The sequence below is a fragment of the Netta rufina genome (assembly GCF_964035555.1).
Source record: "Netta rufina genome assembly, chromosome: 1".
Taxonomy (NCBI): domain Eukaryota; kingdom Metazoa; phylum Chordata; class Aves; order Anseriformes; family Anatidae; genus Netta; species Netta rufina.
In genome coordinates, this window is record NC_140123.1 from 92,813,957 (window position 1) to 92,833,599 (window position 19,643).

The following is a 19,643-nucleotide window of genomic DNA, read 5'->3' on the forward strand; positions in this document are numbered from 1 at the left end:
ATGGCGGGGCTGGCGGGCGGGCTGGGCGAGCTGCGCTGGTACGCGCTGGTCGCCCTCTTCGTGGCGGCGCTGGCCACGCTGGCCGTCTACCTGGTGCAGTACGCGCTGCTGGCCCTGCGCGGGGGGCGGCGGCGGAGGACCCCCAAACAGCAGCAGGAGCAGCAGCAGCACCACCACCATCAGCAGCAGCAGCAGGAGGAGCAGCAGCAGCAGTGCCAGCAGCAGCAGCAGCCCCCGTGGCGGCCTCGGGACGAGCTGCTGGAGGAGGGCGGCTCGGTGCTGGGCTGGGCGCTGTCGCTGTGCAGCTGGCGGCGGCAGTGGCGGCGGGCATGGGTGGCGGCGCTGCGCGACGAGGCGGCGGCCAGGGCGGTGAGTGCCGGCCGGGGAGCTGCGGGGAGGAGGTGGGGGGGGACGGCACGGGGCGAAACCCGGACCCGGGCCCTCCGCGCTCAAACACCGCCCCGCCGGCCGCCTGCGGGGCTCCCGGGTGCCTGCGGTGCAGGGCGGCGGAGGGGAGAGCCCTCGGTGGCTGTGCAGCGAGGTTTAGGGCAGCAAATGTCCCAGTTGTGGGGACTGCGAGCTGGCTGCTTTAGTGGAAAGCGCTGGGGATGAACGAGCCGGTGCTGCTGCGTGGCGTAAGCCTGCGAGGGAGCCTGCCCGCAGCACTCCTGGTGCCGGCAGGGCTCCGTGTGGCCGGCCAGCAGCGAGCCGGGGCTTGCCGTGCACGGTGGGGGAGGCTGGGGCAGGAGGAAGAGCCGGGCAACATGTGTGCCTGGGAGATAAGGAGAGCAGCGCGGCGTGCGGGAGGAAAATACGGCGTCCTCCGGGCTTGCACGGCTCGGAGAGACTGGGTTAAGACGCGAGGGTTTGCTGCTGGAAGGGGAGAGCCGAAAGGATTTGGGAACAGGTGCTGGGAAGCGGAACGGAGAGGCCAGCAGCAGCGTCCTGTCCCCAGCCAGAGAGCGAAGCCGCCGAGCCGGGCGTGCAGCTGGAGAGCCAGCAGCTGGAGCGGTGTCTTGCGATGAGTTCACCGCCTGGCACTGCAGCACCGTGCTGCTCCCCAGCACCACGCAGCTCGCCAAATCCCTGCCGGCCTCTGCGCTGCTGCGCCGGCATGCGCACCGCCTGGGGAATGCGATAGCTGCTGCCCCAGGAGCGTGACCTCACCGCCAAAACCTGCGCCTGCTGCCCTGCTGCTGCTGCCAACGCCGAGTAGCTGTCAGCGCTGCCGCTTCCACGCACCAGCAAGGCCTGGGGAAGGGCTCGTCCCTCACCTCTGCAAGCTGGGCGTTGGGTTTTCTTAGTTTTGGTGTAGACTTGAGCAGCTGCATGACCTCCCTCCCCCCCAGAAAAAAAAAAAAAATATATATATATATATATATTTTATATATATATATATATATATATATTTTATTGCTAGGCCAAACCAAAAACGCTCTTGGAGTATAACTCTAGTTAATCCTTATCAGGAAGAGCAGTTTCGCTGAGCTCTGTCGCTGCGCATGGGCTTCACCCTGCAGCATGTTGTATACCTTCATATTCTGTACAGTGAAAGATGATTAGGCCTGTATGTATGTCCTAAGTATAGGTTTTCAGGCTCTGCGTTGTATTACATAGTGAGCTGTCACACAATTAAAACACGTGAGTTTTGACATAGGCTTGCAGTTCTGTCGCTGGTTCTTCCAGGATCTTTACAGGCCATGAATTTTCATCACCCCTTTTCAAGTGATGGGTTTGTCAGCTAATAATGCTTCTCTTCTTCTTTCTTAGGATTCACAATTGCTGACATTTGAGGAAGATGACCGACCAGAACCACTTGAGCTAGCAGTTAAACAAGTTGTTAGTGTGGTAAAGTCAGCTCAAGAGAAGGTAAACTTAATTTTTGTTTTGTTTCAGTTTACTTTTTAGCAAGAAGTATAACTTTTTGTATGAGTGTCAGCAGGAGTTTGATTTCTCAGTACTTTGAGCATTTGACCTGATGAGTTTGTGGAGGCTGGTAAGGGACTGACTGCCTCTCTAATGAGCCTGTGCAAACTCTTTGCATTGATTCACTTCTAGTGCAAGTCATGAACAGCGTGCTCCAGGGCTTCTACCAAATGAACAATAACTAGAGCTATGCCAAGTTTATAGAAACACCTTTTGTCACCTCCTACAGCAGCCTTCTCCCACTCCCCGTCATTACGGCTCCCCATCCTATTGTTGAAGCGTGGGGTGGGGAATTCATGAAGAAGGAAAGGGACACTTCTCCTCTGGGACAGGAAAGCATCTTTGTCTGCCTCTTGCTTGCTGTTTGTGTGGCTGATTACAGGTTTGCTTCATGAGTCCCAGCCAGATAAGGATCAGTGGGGCAGGTGCAGAGTCCTCAGGGTGACATCGTGGCTACTGAATCCTATATTCAGTGAGGAAGGGATTGTTTGCTTCTTCCTCGCCCACCCCCCCAGCACCTACCAGGAAGTGTTTTTTCCCACACTTAGTGCACACAATATTAAAATAAGGCAGAATGTGGCTCTTAAAATAGTGTACAGATGCCTTAAAAGGAAAAAAACGGTTGTGTGCTTATTAGCAACGACAACTTTTGCGTTTTCATCCTAGTTACTGTAGCTACTAGTCAACATGCACTGATGCTTCAGGCACCTGAATCAGTTTAGCTTAATACTTCTAGTTCTGCTTTGTTGTTTTTGTTTGCTTGTCTGATTTAAATGTTAAGCAGCTATACTGTGATTCCTTTAAAAACTCTGCATGCTCATCTGCCTGATACTCAACTTAAAGTCACGCCCTGATTGATCAGTGGCAGCAGGGGGTTGCCGGTGTGTAAAGACATTTGTGCACTTGTTCTCTAGCCTTGATTCAATTTTTTTTCTTTTTTTTTCCTACCAGTGCTCCCTGCCCCAGCAGTTAGGGCTAGTGAGGTTGAAGCTCTCTCCCCCCTTGGCAAAGTTGTGATGTTTCAGTAGCGTTGGCCCCACAGTGGCCTGAGGCGGGTGAGCTGCTGTGGCGTTGCACAAAGCCATGCTGTGGGGCTGCTCTCTCGCCCTGTTCTACCTGGAGCTTTGTGCTGTTGCCTGCAGTCCCCTGGTCCTTGTCTGACCTTGGGTTGAGCCGTTTCAGGATGCTAATGGAGCTGTTAATATTGCGACCAGCAATCTAATGGGGTTTCATAGCAGCTTGAAGCAATATAAGCACTTTTTAAAATGTATTGGATTAAGACAGTTTTGCTTATGTAAATTGGGTTGTTCTGAATTGCGCCAAAACCTGTTTCCATAATCATGTCCATAGCTGCTAGAAAAATTGCTCTGAACTATTCGTACGCCTTCAGTTAAGGTATAACCTGAATAATTTATTTGGATTTCAGTATGTAATAGCCTTGGAATTGCACTCGGGTGCTACTTTCACTCCTTCACTAAATTTGTACCTTTCTCTAAACACCTCAGGAGTTTTCTCATGTGGTAATTCTCTCTCTTATGTACTCTTCAGGAAATACCAAAGGTCCAAAGTTTTGGATTTATTTTTTTTTTCCCCTGCTCTTCAAACCCTTAATCTTTGCAAGCATTACCAGAAAACACAACATGAAATTGAAATCTCTCTTGGCAGCTTGTCCAGGCTCAGGCCTCTGGTCTGACTGGCTCTGAATGTGGCTTGTGACCATATGCTGCTTGTTTATCAGTGCTGTAGCGTCCCACGGAGCTCTGCACTTGCCTGGGGCATCAGCTGGCACAGGACTGCTTTCCTGTAACTGGTTCAGCATGCTGCTTTACTTGTGATCTGGGTAGCGAGAGCGTATAGGAGCCTTGGTCAGCAGCCAGGGCTTGATTTATTGCACGTCGTTTCTAAATAGGTATTTTGAAGACTTTGCATCAGAGAGGTTGTGGTCATCAAAGGAAACAGAGGAATGAGGGTGAGAGTTCAAAATCTGTAACCGTGGGATGCAGAGGTGTGACGATGGATCCCTGTGGCACGCGTCTCTTTTGTGGTGAATAGTTTTATCCTCTTGAGTGCTGGGCCATGGAGCACACCAGAGGAGGGTCCTGCATGGTGCTGGGTGCGAGCCTCGTGCCTGGCAAGGCTCGCCTGCACTCACGCCGAATCAATACAGGATTGCCAGACAGGCTGTCACTGTTATATTACCGCTGACAGCCCTGTTTATGAGCAGGACGCGCTCCGACACGTGCTGTCTTGAGGTGCATGCGGCTGTCCTTGCCTTGAAGGAGCTCGAGGCTGTAAAAGCGGCGTGTGTTGGCCGATGCGAATGGTGTCAGGGAAGCTGCTGGCTGTGAACTTGGCAAACGCCGCTGTGATCGTGACGGCGCTGCTCTGTGGAGGAAGGTTACACCGCGCTGCCTCTCGACAAAGCCTCTATTTATACGTAGCTGTCGCTCCAGATTTGGGCCAGAGCCTAAACATATAGAACGAAGAGGCCTGTTTTCATTGTGTGGTGTTGGCTGTTTTGTTTCAATAAAGTAAACATTAGCAATATTCTCAGCTGATCCTGCCAACCTTTCCATTACTGCAGTCTATTTTCAGAGGCTTTGAACTTCCCAGAAACAATAAAAGGCTACAGGGAAGACAATTCTCTTGTTGCGAGCTTGGCACGGAAGGGTTTAGGCAGAGCAAATTTCCAAGTCTGTTCCCTAACCGTAAAACTGGAGCAGAAATCCCCTCCTTTTCAAGCTTAAACAGAGCTGAGAAATGCCTTCAGAGGGCCCACTGCTCACTTTTCCTTTCACAAATGGTTCATGAGAAGTTGCTGTAAGAGGAGTGACTGCCCTGCATCGTGTTAGGCAATCGCAAATAGAAAAGCTAACGGGAAGCCTTGATATGATGGATCTCATTGGGAGAAGTCGTGGAGGGGAAGGAGGGCTACTCTGCAGGCTGACAAAAAGGCCTCGTTCAACCGCGCGGCTGTTGCAGCTTCATCCTCATCTCCTTTTGCTTCCAGCTGGCAGCCCGTGCTGGCATCCTGCCGCAGCTCACCCAGCTCCACTCGCTCCAGAGCAAGTGAAGGCATTGCGAAGCAAAGGCTGTTTTCCACCGCAGGAGAGGCTGTTTTCTCGTCCTGAATGCTACAGCATTACCTGGGATTCGTCCCTGGTTGTGTACATGTGTTTATCGACGATTAGTGTTGGTGGGCTGAACCGCCCTGACCACCACGTGCCATCTCTGTTGTCCTTTAACTCTTTCTTGTGCTTCAGAAGCTGTCCTGGAGATTTGCTCTTTTAATTATTGTTTGCTTGTTTTGTATTTATTATTTTTTTTTACAACCTTAAGAGGAATCATAGCCTATGCAGCTATTTTTTGTATATTTTTTTTTTCCTGTACTAGCATAATCCTTTATCTTGACGGTATTTACTTTTTTTTCCCCTGGTGCTTTCTGTCACTAAGTACATTACGGAGGAGTTACGTTTCCTTCCAGCCTTTGTTTGGCTTGGGTAAATAAGGTGTTCCTCAAGTCTCCTTTCGCAGTGCTGGTTTGCCAGTCACGCCTTTGCGTCCGGTCTCTGCAGCCGCTCCAGTTGGATTCGTGTTCCTTGAACGTGGTGGCTAAAGTGAAGCACAGCACAACAACAAGGTCTCCCTGTGTGTTGAGATTGACTGCTTCCCTGTGCCTCCGACAGCTCTTCCCAATGCATTTAAGGCTTCTCATCTGCCTCTCCTGCGGCTGCCTCACACCGTGGTTGACTTGATACATCCAGGTTTCTCTTACTTTGGTTTTCTCCTAGTGATACTGCCTCTATAGAGTGGAGCTTATTTCTTGATTCTGGCACACATGCTCTGAATTTGGTGTTACATTTCTCTTCTAGTCATCAAGGTTTTTCAGCTTTTCTGTGTAATGTCCTTATCTCCCTTTATATTGCTGCCTCCCAGCTTTCTTTCCTCAGTTCATATTTTCTTTCCGTTTTCTGCTGAGGAGTTTTGGACATAGGTGTGCTTGTTAAAACAGGCAAGACAGCATACTAGATCTAACCTACCTAGGAACTGAGTTTCTTGTCAAAGGAAGACATCCAGGCTGGGATTTGTTTGCTTCAGTGGCGATAATGCTGGTTTTGGCACTGTCAGGCAGCTGCAGGTGCTCGTGGTCCTCCTGCAGGTTTGTGCCACATCTGCCAGCAAGTGCCAAGGGTACCCTAGCACCCCAGTGCCTTTCTCCAAGTTACTGTAGGACAAGCTGGCAAACCTCTCTTGCATTTTTTGTCTTCCATTTGTATCAGTGTCTTCAGCTATGCCACCTTCTAAGTTGCTTGTTTAACCTGCATGTTAGTGAGGCCAAACTACCCGGTCTATTTCTGGTGTTTATTTTCCACCTTCTTAAATATAGGTACTGCTTCTTGTCCTCCCACCAGCTCATGATCGCTTGGCCTGATAGGCTGATTGAAAAGTCTACCTCTCGTGTCTGCTTCTACTCCCTGATTGTTGTTTTTAACCACCCTTCCCCCTGCCCTTTTTTTCACTGCTTTGAATTTGTCTGCCTGTCAGACACAAAGGAATGGATAAATTCACTTGGTGTATCAGTTTTTGTTTTGCTTCTGTTGCTCCTGTGGTGTCTCCTCCTCCTGTGCACTCATTCCGTCATTCACCCTGCCTTCATCCCTGTGCTTATTGTCACTTTGGAAAACTGATCTGAGGTTTTCTCATTATATTTGCAGGCAAACTTGCTTTGATAACAGCTTCTAAAAATCAGCTACTAGCTGTGCCTGGGTTAGACATTGCGTTTGTGTTCTATCCTTGATTTTGTCTGTCACGTTTAATGAGCTGCTCGAGTGAAGATGGAATGGCGTAGAGGCTACAGAAAGACCCTCAAGAAGTTGATGTACAGGCTCGCTTAGCCAAGGAAGGTGGTATAATTCTCCTCTCAAACAGCTGAGCGTAATGACTGTGAAAAGGCAGAAGTTTCTGACTGGAAAAGTTTCCTGTGGGGAGGTTTTAAGCTGAGCACGCAAACCATCTTTGTGGCCATGGACAAGATAACATGTCTGTGACAGAATGAGGGCCTTCTCTTTCTCAGAGCGGTAATCCAGAACCAAAATTGGAAATTGTGGGGCTCCTAAATCTCATAGCATCCCGATCCCTGCAGTTGAGATGAAAACAGTGTTCACTGCGTTGCTGCCTCAGGGTATGCTTGTTTTCTTGTGCAAACTTTTAAAGATTTTTATTGCTTACATGGTACTGATACATGTTTCTTGGCCTCGAGTAACTTGTTCTTTCTTGAAGTAGATGCTAAATGCAGTAAAACTGATTTCTGTTTAGAGGAAAACCAATCAGGCCCATAACATCAGGAGTTTTACACATGCACATGATGCAGTCAGGCTTGGGGAAGGTGGAGAAGAACTTCTTCTGCTGGACTGTATGAACTTCCTTCTGAAATCATGGCCATTCACCATCCCTCTTACCACAGGAGGGGCTCTCCTGTCTCGCACAGAGAGATGGGGAAGAAGGGCTGATCTGGAGGAGTAACAGCAAGTCTGTGTGTGAAGCACAAATCTGTGTGGTGCCAGGAACAATACTGAAACATCTCAAGGCAAGAGGACAGCCTGAGTGACAAGGAGAGGCATCCTGATTCTCCTTGAACTGAAGTAGCTTTTGCTGAAAGGAGAGAAGCTGAAATTCTGCAGCTCTGTCCAGAGGAACTGCAGAGTCAAGATAGAGAGGGGAAAGGCAGAGCAGGAGGGCAGGACTTTGGTAGCTGTGAGCACACATGTTCGGGCACTTTAGTTACTTGGAAAAATATTTGTCTTACTCTGACTGTAATGTTTCTTCAGTCTTGTTCCTTCTTGTTTGCCTCGAACAGTGTTTTAGGGTAATTTTACTAATAACTTTAGAGGAAGGGCTGGGAGCCACTGCTGGATAGAAGATCCTCAAAGTGCACAGAGAGATGCCTTGCTGGTGGTGGAGTGTCTGTCCATGGGGAGATGTTGGTGTGATAAGGCACTTTGGTCTTGCTGGTGGAAGAGTCCTGGTGTCTTTGTGCCACTGCTTCACCTTACCCTTCTACTGCAAGAGTACAAGGTCTTGCTTGTCCAGCTACAAGACAGTGAAGGCGAGGAGCTGGAGCATAACCCCTCTGGGAATCCAGAGTTAGCCAGCCACAGCTGCTGTGCAGTGGTACAAGGTCTTCATTTTAAAAGAAATTTTGTTATAGAAACTACAGGTTTTCTAGGCTCCATTGAAAGTGAAAGGTTGGTGACCAGGCATGTCCTTTGTGTGGAAGGGTGGGAAAGAGAGATGAGGAAGATAAATGAAGTTGGAGAGCAATTTACCTGTCCAGATGCTACTGTTTTCTCATGAAAATCTACTCTCCCTCTTTCTCTGTAAACCAGATAGGGGTGCTTTGCCTGACCTTCCCTTTACCTGCTGGCAAATGCATTTTGTCTCTAGCTAGAGCTTTGCAGGATACGAATGAGCTGGGGTTTTTGGTGGTTGCTCTTCACTGGCTCAGAGAAAGGGAATTTGAGGAAGCAGGCTGGATGGGGCCATGGTGGAAGAAGAACACAGCACAGGAAGCTTTGGTATTTTTATTTATGTTGCTATTCTGGAGCAAATGGCCTATATATTTCTGCTCAGGTCTATCAAAAGAATCTGCTACATTTCTAAAGAAATGTCACTTGCGAAGAGAAGTGGCAGTTGCGGTCTCTTGCTAGTAGGCAGCATCTTAGATGAAAACAGAACCTCTTTCTCTTCAAGTTTTTACCAAGAATTCTACTTTCTCAGTGTTCTTACGCTGTAAACCATCGTGCTACTCCAGGTACAAAGGTTTTTGTGTGATATATGTAATTTTCCATCAACAAACAGGGAAACACTCCTTTTTGTGATTGGACTCAAACAGGCTCCTGTGCCTGAAGACCACAGTTTCTTTCTCAAAAGTAAGGAGAGAAAGGGAGTATTTGCTGGGTGACATTGGCAGAAAATAAAAAGCCCAAATGCTAGCAGTACGTGCTCCTAAGCTACTGGTACAAATATTAGCAGATGGATTTGGCATATCTCAACAGGGTAGAGAAAGAAAAGTAGAAGTTCTGCCACTTGGATCATGTTTCCATCTTCTACTTGAAAGTGAAAACAAAAGCAAAAAGTCGCACATGAACACATCTACGCACTCTTCTACCACGCTTTTGTTTGTTTTATTTAAAGCAGTAATCAGCTGTGTACCTGGTAACCCTGTCTCTTAGATGTCCAGAAGCTCCAGACGAATGGCCCTGCACCACATGTGCAGCAGGTCCAACTTGTTCTGAATGCATGAACTTCCCATGCATGTGTGGGTCAGATGTGTATGGGTGGTAAACCACCGTGCTTAGGATATGCAAGTGTCAGCAGTATTTGCATCAGACCTGTCCTTTTTCTCTTCTCTGCTCTCCATAAAGAGGAAGGACCTGTCATTTTCTGTCATCTTTAAGGAAAAAAACATGCTAATCCATCCTCATTGTGAATGAATTGAGTGATTCTGTGTTTTGACTCAACTGCAAGTAAAATGAGCAGTTAGGGGTTTTGGTCTTGTTAGCTATAAAAAACGCTTAAAACTCTTTTCTGTTATGTCCTAATTGTGGCTGCTTATGGTGATTATATGGGATTAAGGGACATAAATCAGCTTTGAGGGAATTTAGGTTTTGGGAAAGAAGAGAGGTGAGGGAAGCAGATTTTTCCCACTTCCCACCTAGAGTTTGCAGAAGACAAACCTGAAAAGGCAAATCTCGATGCTCATGGGTGTGGTTGTGATAGTTATTTGTCCCGTCCACTCCCTCCCCCTGCTCCTTTGTAATTTCTCCCTTAATGGATGTGCTCAGAAGCCCTTGATGGTGCTCTGGTGCTTCTTACGACGTATCCAATAGAGCCCTGGGAAATGGGCTGTGTATTTAAGGAGAGACTGATAAGAATCTTCCTTAGGTACGTGATTCATTTTAAACCTTCAGCTTTAGTTCCAGTGCTTGTAAGTGCAGCAGTAAGTGCACAAACATAATTCACTGGCGTATGTGCAGAGTCTCCCTCAAACAAATCTTGCAGCAAATGATTTGTGCATCGCATTAACCTGGTTAACTTGGCCTGAATCCATCCGAGGAGCATTTAGCTCACCTTTCCAGTGGTGGAGCTGTGGGACAGTAACCACAGAGGAACTGTGATGAGCAGCTGTCTTCAACCAGCAGAGGCTACAACTTTGCAAAGTGAACTTCTCCCCCTGGCTTAATGCATGACTTTTGACTTCTGTACCTGGGGGCTTCCTCTGCTGCCAGGTGCTTTCTGCATGTTCGTGGGACTTTGAGCACCAGCTCAAAACCTCAATTACTTTCAAGAGGGAGAGGGAAAAACAACAACAAAAAACCATTCTGTGTTTGTAAACTCACTGTGATAACAGGTTAAATTGCTGCTTATAAAGCTCAGGGCGTGTACTTAAGTGAGTGTATGGCATACAGGCTTGTCCCACACATTTAGCTTTACCACCAACGCTCAGTGCCTTTCTTGGTTTGGTCAAAGACTCAAACTTTTAAAGGCTTCTGCCCATCACCACCCCAGTGGTGGAATTACTCAAAATCCTCTCAGCAGCAGCATTATGCCAAAGTTTCACGTTTGTAGGATACCGCTAAAATAAATCTTGCCCGGTTCATTGTAATGTTTGAATGTTTGATAAAAACAGCCATCCTATGATAGGATGCCTGGTTCTGGGTAGGAGAGGAGGGAGAACAAACTTGTTTGCATCCACAGTACAAAATTCAGATCTTAGAGATTCTAATGTATAGGTCTGTGAAACACAAGGAGTCTTCGTCAGGTGAGGAGTTATCTTGTGTTATATAACACAAAAGAAATTTTGGAAAATGCCAGAATTCTCAGGTATTAATCCAGAAGTGCATGTTTGAACTGCAGTGTTTGGAACTGAATGTGTAGAAGGAGGTAGGGATGTTAATGAAATTGCCTGGAAATCTTCCAGCTGCAGAACGTAGCATAATTCTGGTAGCCTAAAATCCCTCATTTTCTGAGTTGCTTTCTTGCTTTCACCATTCTTCCGAAGACTAAGTTATTTTTCTCTTCCTTTGCCTCTTCCCTCTTTAATTTCTTTAGGTGGTTTCTTGTAATGTTGTGGGAGATTCCATTACGTTTGTTTTCAGTGTCTCACGTACTTCACCTGAAGCTGCAGAAAGCCAGTCATACAGTGTGAAACTGTCTCCAGTTTACTTGCAGGTAAGGCATTAAGTATTATTCTCTTTTTTTTTTTTTTTATTCTCTTGTTACATCTTATCTCCCAGTTCAGCTGAAAGATCTGAAAGATGGTATCAGGTTTTCACCTCCTGTTTGAAAAATTCATGTAAGCTCATCTGAACTCCAGTAAAACATTTAATAATGTTACAGTTCTATCTGGGGTGAGTTATAAATTCATGAATTAAGCCTCTTCTCTAGGACGACTGGATAAATAAAGCTTTGGGTAGATTGTTGAGATATGTAGAACAAAATTACCATTTATAACTGGCATATGCTCTCAAGTAACTTTTGGTTTCTTAGACTGTCACTTGGGCACATGCTGACTCAGCAACAGGTATTCTTCCTTTGGTGAGCATCAGTGTGGAGCTTGACTTAAAATTTCTTTAAATGTTACCAGAACCCTCTCCAATAACTTCTTTCCTATCCACAGCTTCAGCTCTACGTGAAAGACAAAGGAGATGATGTCAAAGTTGAGTGGGTCCTCATTAATACAGATGAAACCAACTTTGAAATCCAGCCAACAGGGCAGGAGGTCAGTCAGTAAGTTTTATTTGTTGCAACAAATGCAAAGGTGCACTTCAGATGTGGAGGGACCTTAGACAACCTCTGCCAAATCTGCCCCAGGTGGTCACTCTGTCCCTCTGCTCAAGGAGGCAGAAAAGATGGGTCTCCAACCCTCTAATGCTTTAAATTAGCAGTAATGGTGGCTAGAGCTAAGCTATCACGTAAGGTTGGAACAACTGAAGTAAAAGTGCCTGTTCCTTTCTGCTGGCCACATTCAGCAGAAGAATGGGGCAGTTATCTATTGACAATGGTATTCTTAAACTGCTTCAGTGAAACTTGCCATGGCTCATCCATCAAAACCCCGCATCTCTGAAATCTGAGAGCGTCTCTCAGGATCACTGAAGCATTAAAGATAAACCTGCATTTGACAGACAAGTGACCTGGCAAACATTTTTCAGCCAAATACAAAGGTGTGAAGAATGTCTGTTACTAAATGCCTTCTTTTAGAGCACTTGTAAAATAATGAAAAAAATGTAAAGATGTACCCATCAAAGTAATTAAAAAATTGCCCCTTCTTTAACTTAAATAGTTTTGGAATCTGGTAACCCTGGTTCAGATACAGCTCTGAAAAAATTAAAAAAAAAAAAAAATTAAGGAAATGATGGGTTATCTAGAAATACCTTGAGACTTTCTGAATTGCACCTTATCTTAGTATATAAATTCTGGTTTTTGACACATGTCCTGAAAGAGTTTCTTCTGCCTTTGAATCTTCATAATTTTGGGTGGTGGCGGGGGTCACAAACATGGTGACTTTTACACCTTTCCTACACCAGTGGGTGTGTGGTTGCTTGTGTATTACGAGCTTGGTTTTCTGACTGAAAGCCTTGCTAAAGATTAAGGTTAGTGTATAGCAGAGCTGCTTCTGAAGACCTGTACTAAGTGACCCAGAATCATAATTTATTACCATAGCTTTTGTACACAAGAATGTTAAGCTCATAACTAAAGAGAAGCAAGTCTTTTGAAGTGTGTTTTAATGGGGATTTTACTGTGCATCTAGCAGTGTAAATGATCACTTTTTGAACAAGCATTAGGTACTTAACACGTGCGAATGACTTTGGCCCTGTCACTGACCTTCACTGGACTTCAAAACCTGCTTTTGGAGAGGTGCCTAAGTCCAGAGTTACAAAGTGGTTGCAGCGTGCTTTGCCTGTGTTTTTTAAATGAGCCTGTTAAGTTCTTACTACTTAAGGGCTTTTTTTTCCCCTTTGAAGTTTCTGTTAGCGTTTGTGGAGATGGCAACAAAGGAAGAGCTATTTAATGTATATAACAAAGAGCAACCTACCCCTTGGAAGTGCCTTCAGCTCTTAAACTTTAATATTGGCTTTTGTGTCTCTTTTTCTTTTCCTCTTTCGGAAGAGATACTTTGTGTACAAATAAAGATCTGTAATTGCTGATGATTATCTACACAGTAGTTCTGTCATCAGTCAAAAGAAGTGGATATAACGACCTATTTTCTGCTGATAAAAGCTGGATGAGCCGGAGCTACCTTTGGCAACCTGGCTGACTTGCGGGGCTTGGGTTGCTCGCGGTTCCGCTACCTTGACCTTGTGTGCTGCTTGGCCTCGAGCTAGCCACAGCAGCTCGCTGTCAGCCCCTGGCCTGTGTCAATCCCACAGTAAAACGTGTTGTATTGAACCTTTTTGCTTGGCAGTTAAGTCACTGTGACTTTGCAGGGTATGGTGTGATAGAGCATCGCTTTCCAAATAAAGATGGCTTTAAAAAAAAAGGTTGGCTGGAAAGGAAGCTCTTTAACCAAATTGTCTTGCAAATAACTATGGAAAGAAAAAAAACACACACACACACACACAGGAAATACCTACTAGTGGTATTCCAATGACAGTTGTTGCTGTTATTATTACTAAATAACAAATACCAGGTTAGGTTGGTGGCAAAGTGAGAATTGGCTGGAATTTTACTACTTGGCAACATTCTTCGTCGAACAATGTGTAGGTAAGGGTAGGGGTGGCAAATCACCCCCAAAACAGTAAAAACAGCAAAAACAGCCAACAGTTTATCTGCTTATTAAAATACCCCTCAAAATAAAAATTAGTGAAACTGAGGCTTTCATCAGCCTAATTTTACTTCTTTCATATTTTTAAAAGTAAAAGTATTACCTGCATCTGCAGGAGTACGGTGCTGCCTCTTTCTTTGGCAGTTGTTTTGGGTACCACAGCGTGAGCAAGGCAACGCTGCAGAGGAATTAGCTGGTGCTCTTGCGGGTTTTGAACAGTAGCTGGATGTCATCAGGGGGTGGGTATGTAAGGAGGTGATGAAACAGGATTTCTGTACACAACGTTCCCGGGATTTTTATGAAACGCCCTGGATGTTTCTGTAACACTTGGGTAATTGGGAAAGGGGTGTTACTCCCGATTGGCTTGACCTGTTGTATAAGCTGCAAGCATCCCTTTAGGAGATCAGAAGTAACTCTGTGTGTGTTTTCCTACTTTTAAAAAGGGGCTGAGGGTTTTAAGTGACAGACCATCACTTGACAAAGCTGGGCCTGCTTTGTTGGTGCTGCTTGCTGTGAATTGGTCACGGCATGCTTGCTGTAGGTGTTCTCCCTTCTTCCAGCAGCATGTGGAAGGGCACCTTTTTTTCTTTTTCTGCTTTGTATACTTATTGCGTTGCCCATCTATTCTGTATCTTCACCTGTAAGGTGCTTCCCTTTCTTTTAAAGCCTTGCTCTGCAGTAACACAGTCTCTCGATGTGGTACCATGTAAGAAGAGACAGATGAGTCCTCAGATCTTTGTCTTCAACTTCAATCTTTTCTTTAGAAAACAAGCCTCATGGAGATTTCTCCTGGGCTGCCTTCAGAGCAGAGGTAGCATCATACTGCCCTTTATGTGACAGCTTCATTTGAAGATTTGCTCCCTTGTAGATAACTGAGCAGAAGAAAGCTTCCAAGTAGCGTTGATGCTGAAAGCAGGCTTCTACGTGGGCACAGGGGGAGGAGGGATGGTTCACTGTCTAAAGAAACCTACAATTACTCCAGTGAAGCCACACGTGTAAGCAAAATTGGTGACGTGTTCTGATGCTTCAGAGAGGAAGTGTGGAAGCAGGTGATGTTAAATGCAGGTGGCCATGAGGTTTTTGAGTAGGCAAACATATGAGTCAGTCCCATGGAGTGCCATGACTGCCTGTCCATGCAGCATGCTTTTTTTCAGCAAAGTTAAAGACCTGCAAGAGATGCTAAAATAACTTTCCAGTGCGGCCCAGGATTAGCACGTTCTCATCTGTCGCAAGCTGGCGTAACTCCCATTAAATCAGTGGCACAGCGCCTATCTGCTTATCCCGTGGCCTGATCCGCTCTCCCCACAGAGTGCAAAGCAGTACAGAAACTTTAAAGCAGCATCATAAGATACAGACTGTCAATGAAACTTCTGTTTTTGTGGCTAATAGCTTTGCCTTCTTAACTCTCAGAACAGAGTGTGGCTTCATTAGCTTACATTTCTAGTTTTTCTTTAATGCTTAGTGTAGAAATTGAACTAATTATCTGCACGATCTCCTGGTACATTTTGTTGTTGGCAACAGAAACCATCTCTCTCTCTGATAAAGCTAATTTTCAGTAGCTTTGGTAGTTTAAATATACCAAGTGATATTATTTTTTTTTTTTGCCTTAGCTTGTATTCTTCTGAATTTTGAACAGCACAATTGTTTGTTTCTCCTTAGGGACAGGGAGCAGGGACATGTGCAATATCTGAAACGCTCAGAGATGTTTTGAAGAACCTCTTTAGCTCAGTTTCTCCATCTGTAGTGTTGAGTACAAGGCCTACAGACATAAAGGAGATTCAGGTAAGTCCTATTCCTACCTGAATCTTTTGAGAAGTCTATTTCTGCATAGTGCTTTTATTTACCTATTCATGACCCACAAACAAGTAAGTTTAACACCACTCAGTGATCAGAAACTGCAATGCTTGCTTTAAAACAACATAGCCTTTGGCAGCGGAGGCTTTGTGGTTATAACTCCCATGTGGCTACTTGTAGATGTTACACCACATCACATCTAATTCCCTATATTAATGTGACAGAAGCTGAACGCGTTTGCATATGCACAATCCCTCTTCTTTTGCTCGCTTTTCACAGAATGTACAGAACACGAGTGTTCTCCCTCAGGGCACTAGTCCGCCTAAACCTCCAAGGGCTCACGAACTGAAACTGCTGGTAAAGAACATTGCAGTAAACCTAGCTGATCACAGTGCTGCAGGTAACGTAGCCCAGAGGATGCTGCGCATTTTTAAGTAGGGTGTTTGTTTTGTTTATTTCTGTGTTTGTTTTCTTCTGGCTGAAATCATTGGAAAGTTCTAGTTTACAAGCTTTGCTCAAAACAAGACGTAAGAAATTGCTGTGCTCTGAGAAACGGGCTTAGTCATGCTTGTACAAAAATGTGTTTTAGACTGGCTGATTATTTAGACACCTTAATCTTCATGGAAACAAATTCATCATGTTTGAAAACAAATTAAAATGAACATATTTGTAGAGCTGGTTGTTTATTTTTGGGAGTTACTTTTTATTTCTAAATAAACACACTTAGTGTGTGTACAAGGTAGTGGGGGAGGGCTCAGACCCAACTCTTCATTAACTCTTAGCAGTGGCATTGGGTTAGTTCAATATGACCTTGTTTTTACATCTGCTTTTCTTTACTTCTGAGCAATTTACTGAGTTATGTAAAACTCTCCTCTTTTATGCAAACTTTCCGCAAAGGAGAGATTTTTTTTTGGTGGTGTGTTTTTTTGTTTGTTTGTTTGTTTGTTTGTTTTACCAATACGGTACCTATGTGGGGAGGGGAGGTGGGTACCTCTTGCAGATGGAGAATGAAACCAAAAGATCACTGCCTGGTGAAGTTGCACTGTTGGTTTAAGAAAAAAACACTGAGCCTGTCTAACAAGTATTCAAACTACTTCAAGTGCAAGCATGCTTGCATCACTGCTTGAGGCATGAGTGAGCATATTTGGGATTTTGTCAGAGGAAATGCAGACATGAGGCCCTATGATTTATGGTCGCTAACAATTCCGTAACAATCTTTTTAATGGAAGCTTGTGGCTGCTAAATTGGGAAAGGTACTAATTTTGGATAAATATATCCTGCTTGCTTTACTCCTTTTTTCAGTTAGATGTAGCAAGTTTCTGCCCCAGACTGTTGCATAATGCTGCTTTGTTCATCCTGGTTGGAAGCGACTCCTCTAAAACTTTCTGCAGGCTGTTTTTTTAAATATATATGTATATATATAGCGGTTCTGGAACTCTTTGCAGTGAAATGTCCTCTATAAATAAAGCTGTGCTGGAAACTGTAGAGTGCAGCAGGAAAACTCATTCAGAATTCATTGTTACTCTACAGTTTTGTAGTGCAAGCTAAGCATTTTGGTAGAGCTGATCATTTTGGCTGCTGTTAAAAAGTCATGAGATGAGATGCCTTTATTAGCACAGAGCACATGCTGCAAAGGATTCATTGCTGTGGGAAGGCTCGCTGAACCCTCCTTGAAAAGGAGAGGAAGAGGGGACAATTAATGCAGTCTTGCAGTCTTCTTTGGGAAACTAGATACTGAGATCCAAAAATCACCGCTTGCTCTTCTAAGTGGAGATGGAGGAAATCTTGGTGGTTCCCTAGCAACTCTTGGAGCTCAGATGCTTTGGAGCTGAGAAATAAAGTTTCAGTGGGGTTTAAAGTTTCACAGTGGGGTTTAGCTGGTCACTTTAAATCCAGTGAAAATACTGCACAGCTGGGTAGATGCTGGCTTCTGGACATAGCTTGCTGCCGTTTGGTTATTGTTCCCTTCCCTCTTCCTGGCCTTGTCTTGGAACAATAATTAACCATCCTGTTGCAACTCTGAGACTCCCTAGGAGCATGCACTACTGCAAGCTCACCACCGCAGATACATACTGGGTTGGGGAGGGGAAAGGAGGGTTTGTCCATCCTGACCATTAAGCTCAAACATGGGTTGCCAGCAAGGTTTATAGGAGCTTGTGGCTTTCCTATGGATGTGTGAGTTCAGCCGGTGAGTAACCAGCAACAGAACTGGCCTCTGCGTATGGGCTGCGTTTGGTTTTGTCTCCTTAATTTGTGCATGTAATCAAACGCTGTCCTAGGTTGGTGCTATATGGCCCACAGTGCATCATCAAGGGTAAAAGGGACTTCTCCTGTTAAGGAAAAAAAAATCATTAGCTGTGAACAGCAGAGAGCACGGGGCGGAGCTGTTAAAATACCCCGCTGCAGTGTCAGTCCCTGGGTGGCTCCAGTGCAGAGCTGTTTGCACTTTTCTGCACCAGGCTGCTCAGCTCTGCTGGCAGCATGAGCAGGCAGCAGGGACATATGGCTGCTATAACAGAAAACTGCCCTGGGTTCATTAACTCAGGCTCAGCGTGCTGGGAAAGCAGCTAAACTACTTACTCCGGGGTTAGCTTGGATCCCAAATAAGCTACGTGTACGTAGTGCTTTGTCTCCTCTGATAACCTTGTCAGGCCCAAGCTGCTTCTCTGCTTGAGACGGGGCTTCTCCACAGCCCAGCCACACCACCAGTGGACAACTGAGAGCTGGTGGTGATGAATGTAAACCTGGGTTCTTCCAGAGGGCTGGAGGCAGCATATCTTCTGTTTGCTTTGCACAAAGTCATTACTGAGCTTTTTGCTGCTGCCCTTGCTATAGGGGGACCCCAAGACTGAAATGATTTCTAAGGCTGTGGAAGCCGAGCAGAAGAAGTTGTTTTAAGAGTGACATGTTGAGCAAATTATTTGCACTTGGATTAGCAAATAGAAAAAAAACTACTCTGGTGCACCAGTTAGTCACTGGAGTGAATTCCAAGATCAAGGTGTAGTAACTCTGCACCAGTACTCTGAAATGCCATGAACTTGTTAGAAACTGCAGTTCATAAAGCCATCATTAATTAACATGACTGTGATTGTTCCCTTGCTAGCAGAAGAAAGTTTATTTGGTGTCCAAAGAAACCGTGTGACTCTGGCCACTAGGAACTTTGGTCTGTTTTTGTAGAGCAGCTCAAAGCAACTTTACTTCCCCACCCACACCACCACCTCCTTGTTATTCACTCTGCATCCACATCCTTTCTTTTTATCTTTCTGTGCCTGCACTTCCTTGCTTCATGACAGAATTTAAAATGGGTCACCATGTTTCACACTGTATAGAAGAGCGTGTAGGACAACGGTGACCCAGTCTCGACCAGTGCCATTATTGCACATGGTTTACAAACCGAGTGGAGGGGAGAAATTTATTCTGTGAGTGGGTGAGAAAGTGTTTCCAAATGGTCTGTTCAAAAGTGCAATATGTAAGGAAGGGAATTCTTCACTTTCGTTTGAGTAAGTATATCTCCTGGTGATGGAGTATTAATAACTTTTTTTTTCCCCCCCTTACAGGCAGCACAAACCTTATGTGTATAGTTCAGTTGAATGACCCTATGCAGAAGTTTTCCAGCTCTGTAGCCAAAAATGCTGCAAATCCCTTTTGGAAGGAAGAATTTGTCTTGTAAGTAACTTACCTACAGAGAACATTTCATAGTTTTTTGTTTTGTTTTGTTTTTTACTGGCACTATGTGAAGTTTCAAGGGAAGAACAATGTTTTGAAATATGTCCTGTCAGGTGGCCTCGGAAAAATCTGGAGCTGGTAGGGACCTCTGGATATCTAATTACCCTCTGCATGGATATGAGGTCAAATAGGTCTCTAGATCTCCCCGGCAGATATCTGGCTGTAGTTAATGACAGCAATAACAGGCAAAATAGATTACCCTGTACTCCAATTCAGTGTCAAAAAAAAAAAGAAAAATGTTAGCAAGGTTTTTAAGTCACTTTACCTTGAAAACTGCATCTGAGGAAATCTAATGTCTCTCCCTTCCCTCTCCCCCAACTGGGACATGTAAATGTGCAGACAGGTTGACTGTCTAAAAGAATTATGGCTATTA

At 45.2% G+C, this 19,643-nt stretch overlaps 1 protein-coding gene across 2 annotated transcripts in view; it reads left to right on the forward strand.

Moving 5' to 3' along the window:
- C2CD2 (C2 calcium dependent domain containing 2) overlaps positions 1–19,643 on the forward strand; it is a gene marked incomplete at its 5' end in the record, with an annotated part of 38,103 nt that continues 18,460 nt past the window's right edge. For both annotated transcript variants that reach the window (XM_084289874.1, XM_084289875.1), the window contains 7 exons: positions 1–369; positions 1,771–1,869; positions 11,038–11,157; positions 11,606–11,707; positions 15,410–15,532; positions 15,824–15,944; positions 19,102–19,210. In XM_084289874.1, coding sequence (XP_084146000.1) covers positions 1–369; positions 1,771–1,869; positions 11,038–11,157; positions 11,606–11,707; positions 15,410–15,532; positions 15,824–15,944; positions 19,102–19,210 — 1,043 coding nt within the window. The remainder of the gene's footprint in view (positions 370–1,770; positions 1,870–11,037; positions 11,158–11,605; positions 11,708–15,409; positions 15,533–15,823; positions 15,945–19,101; positions 19,211–19,643) is intronic.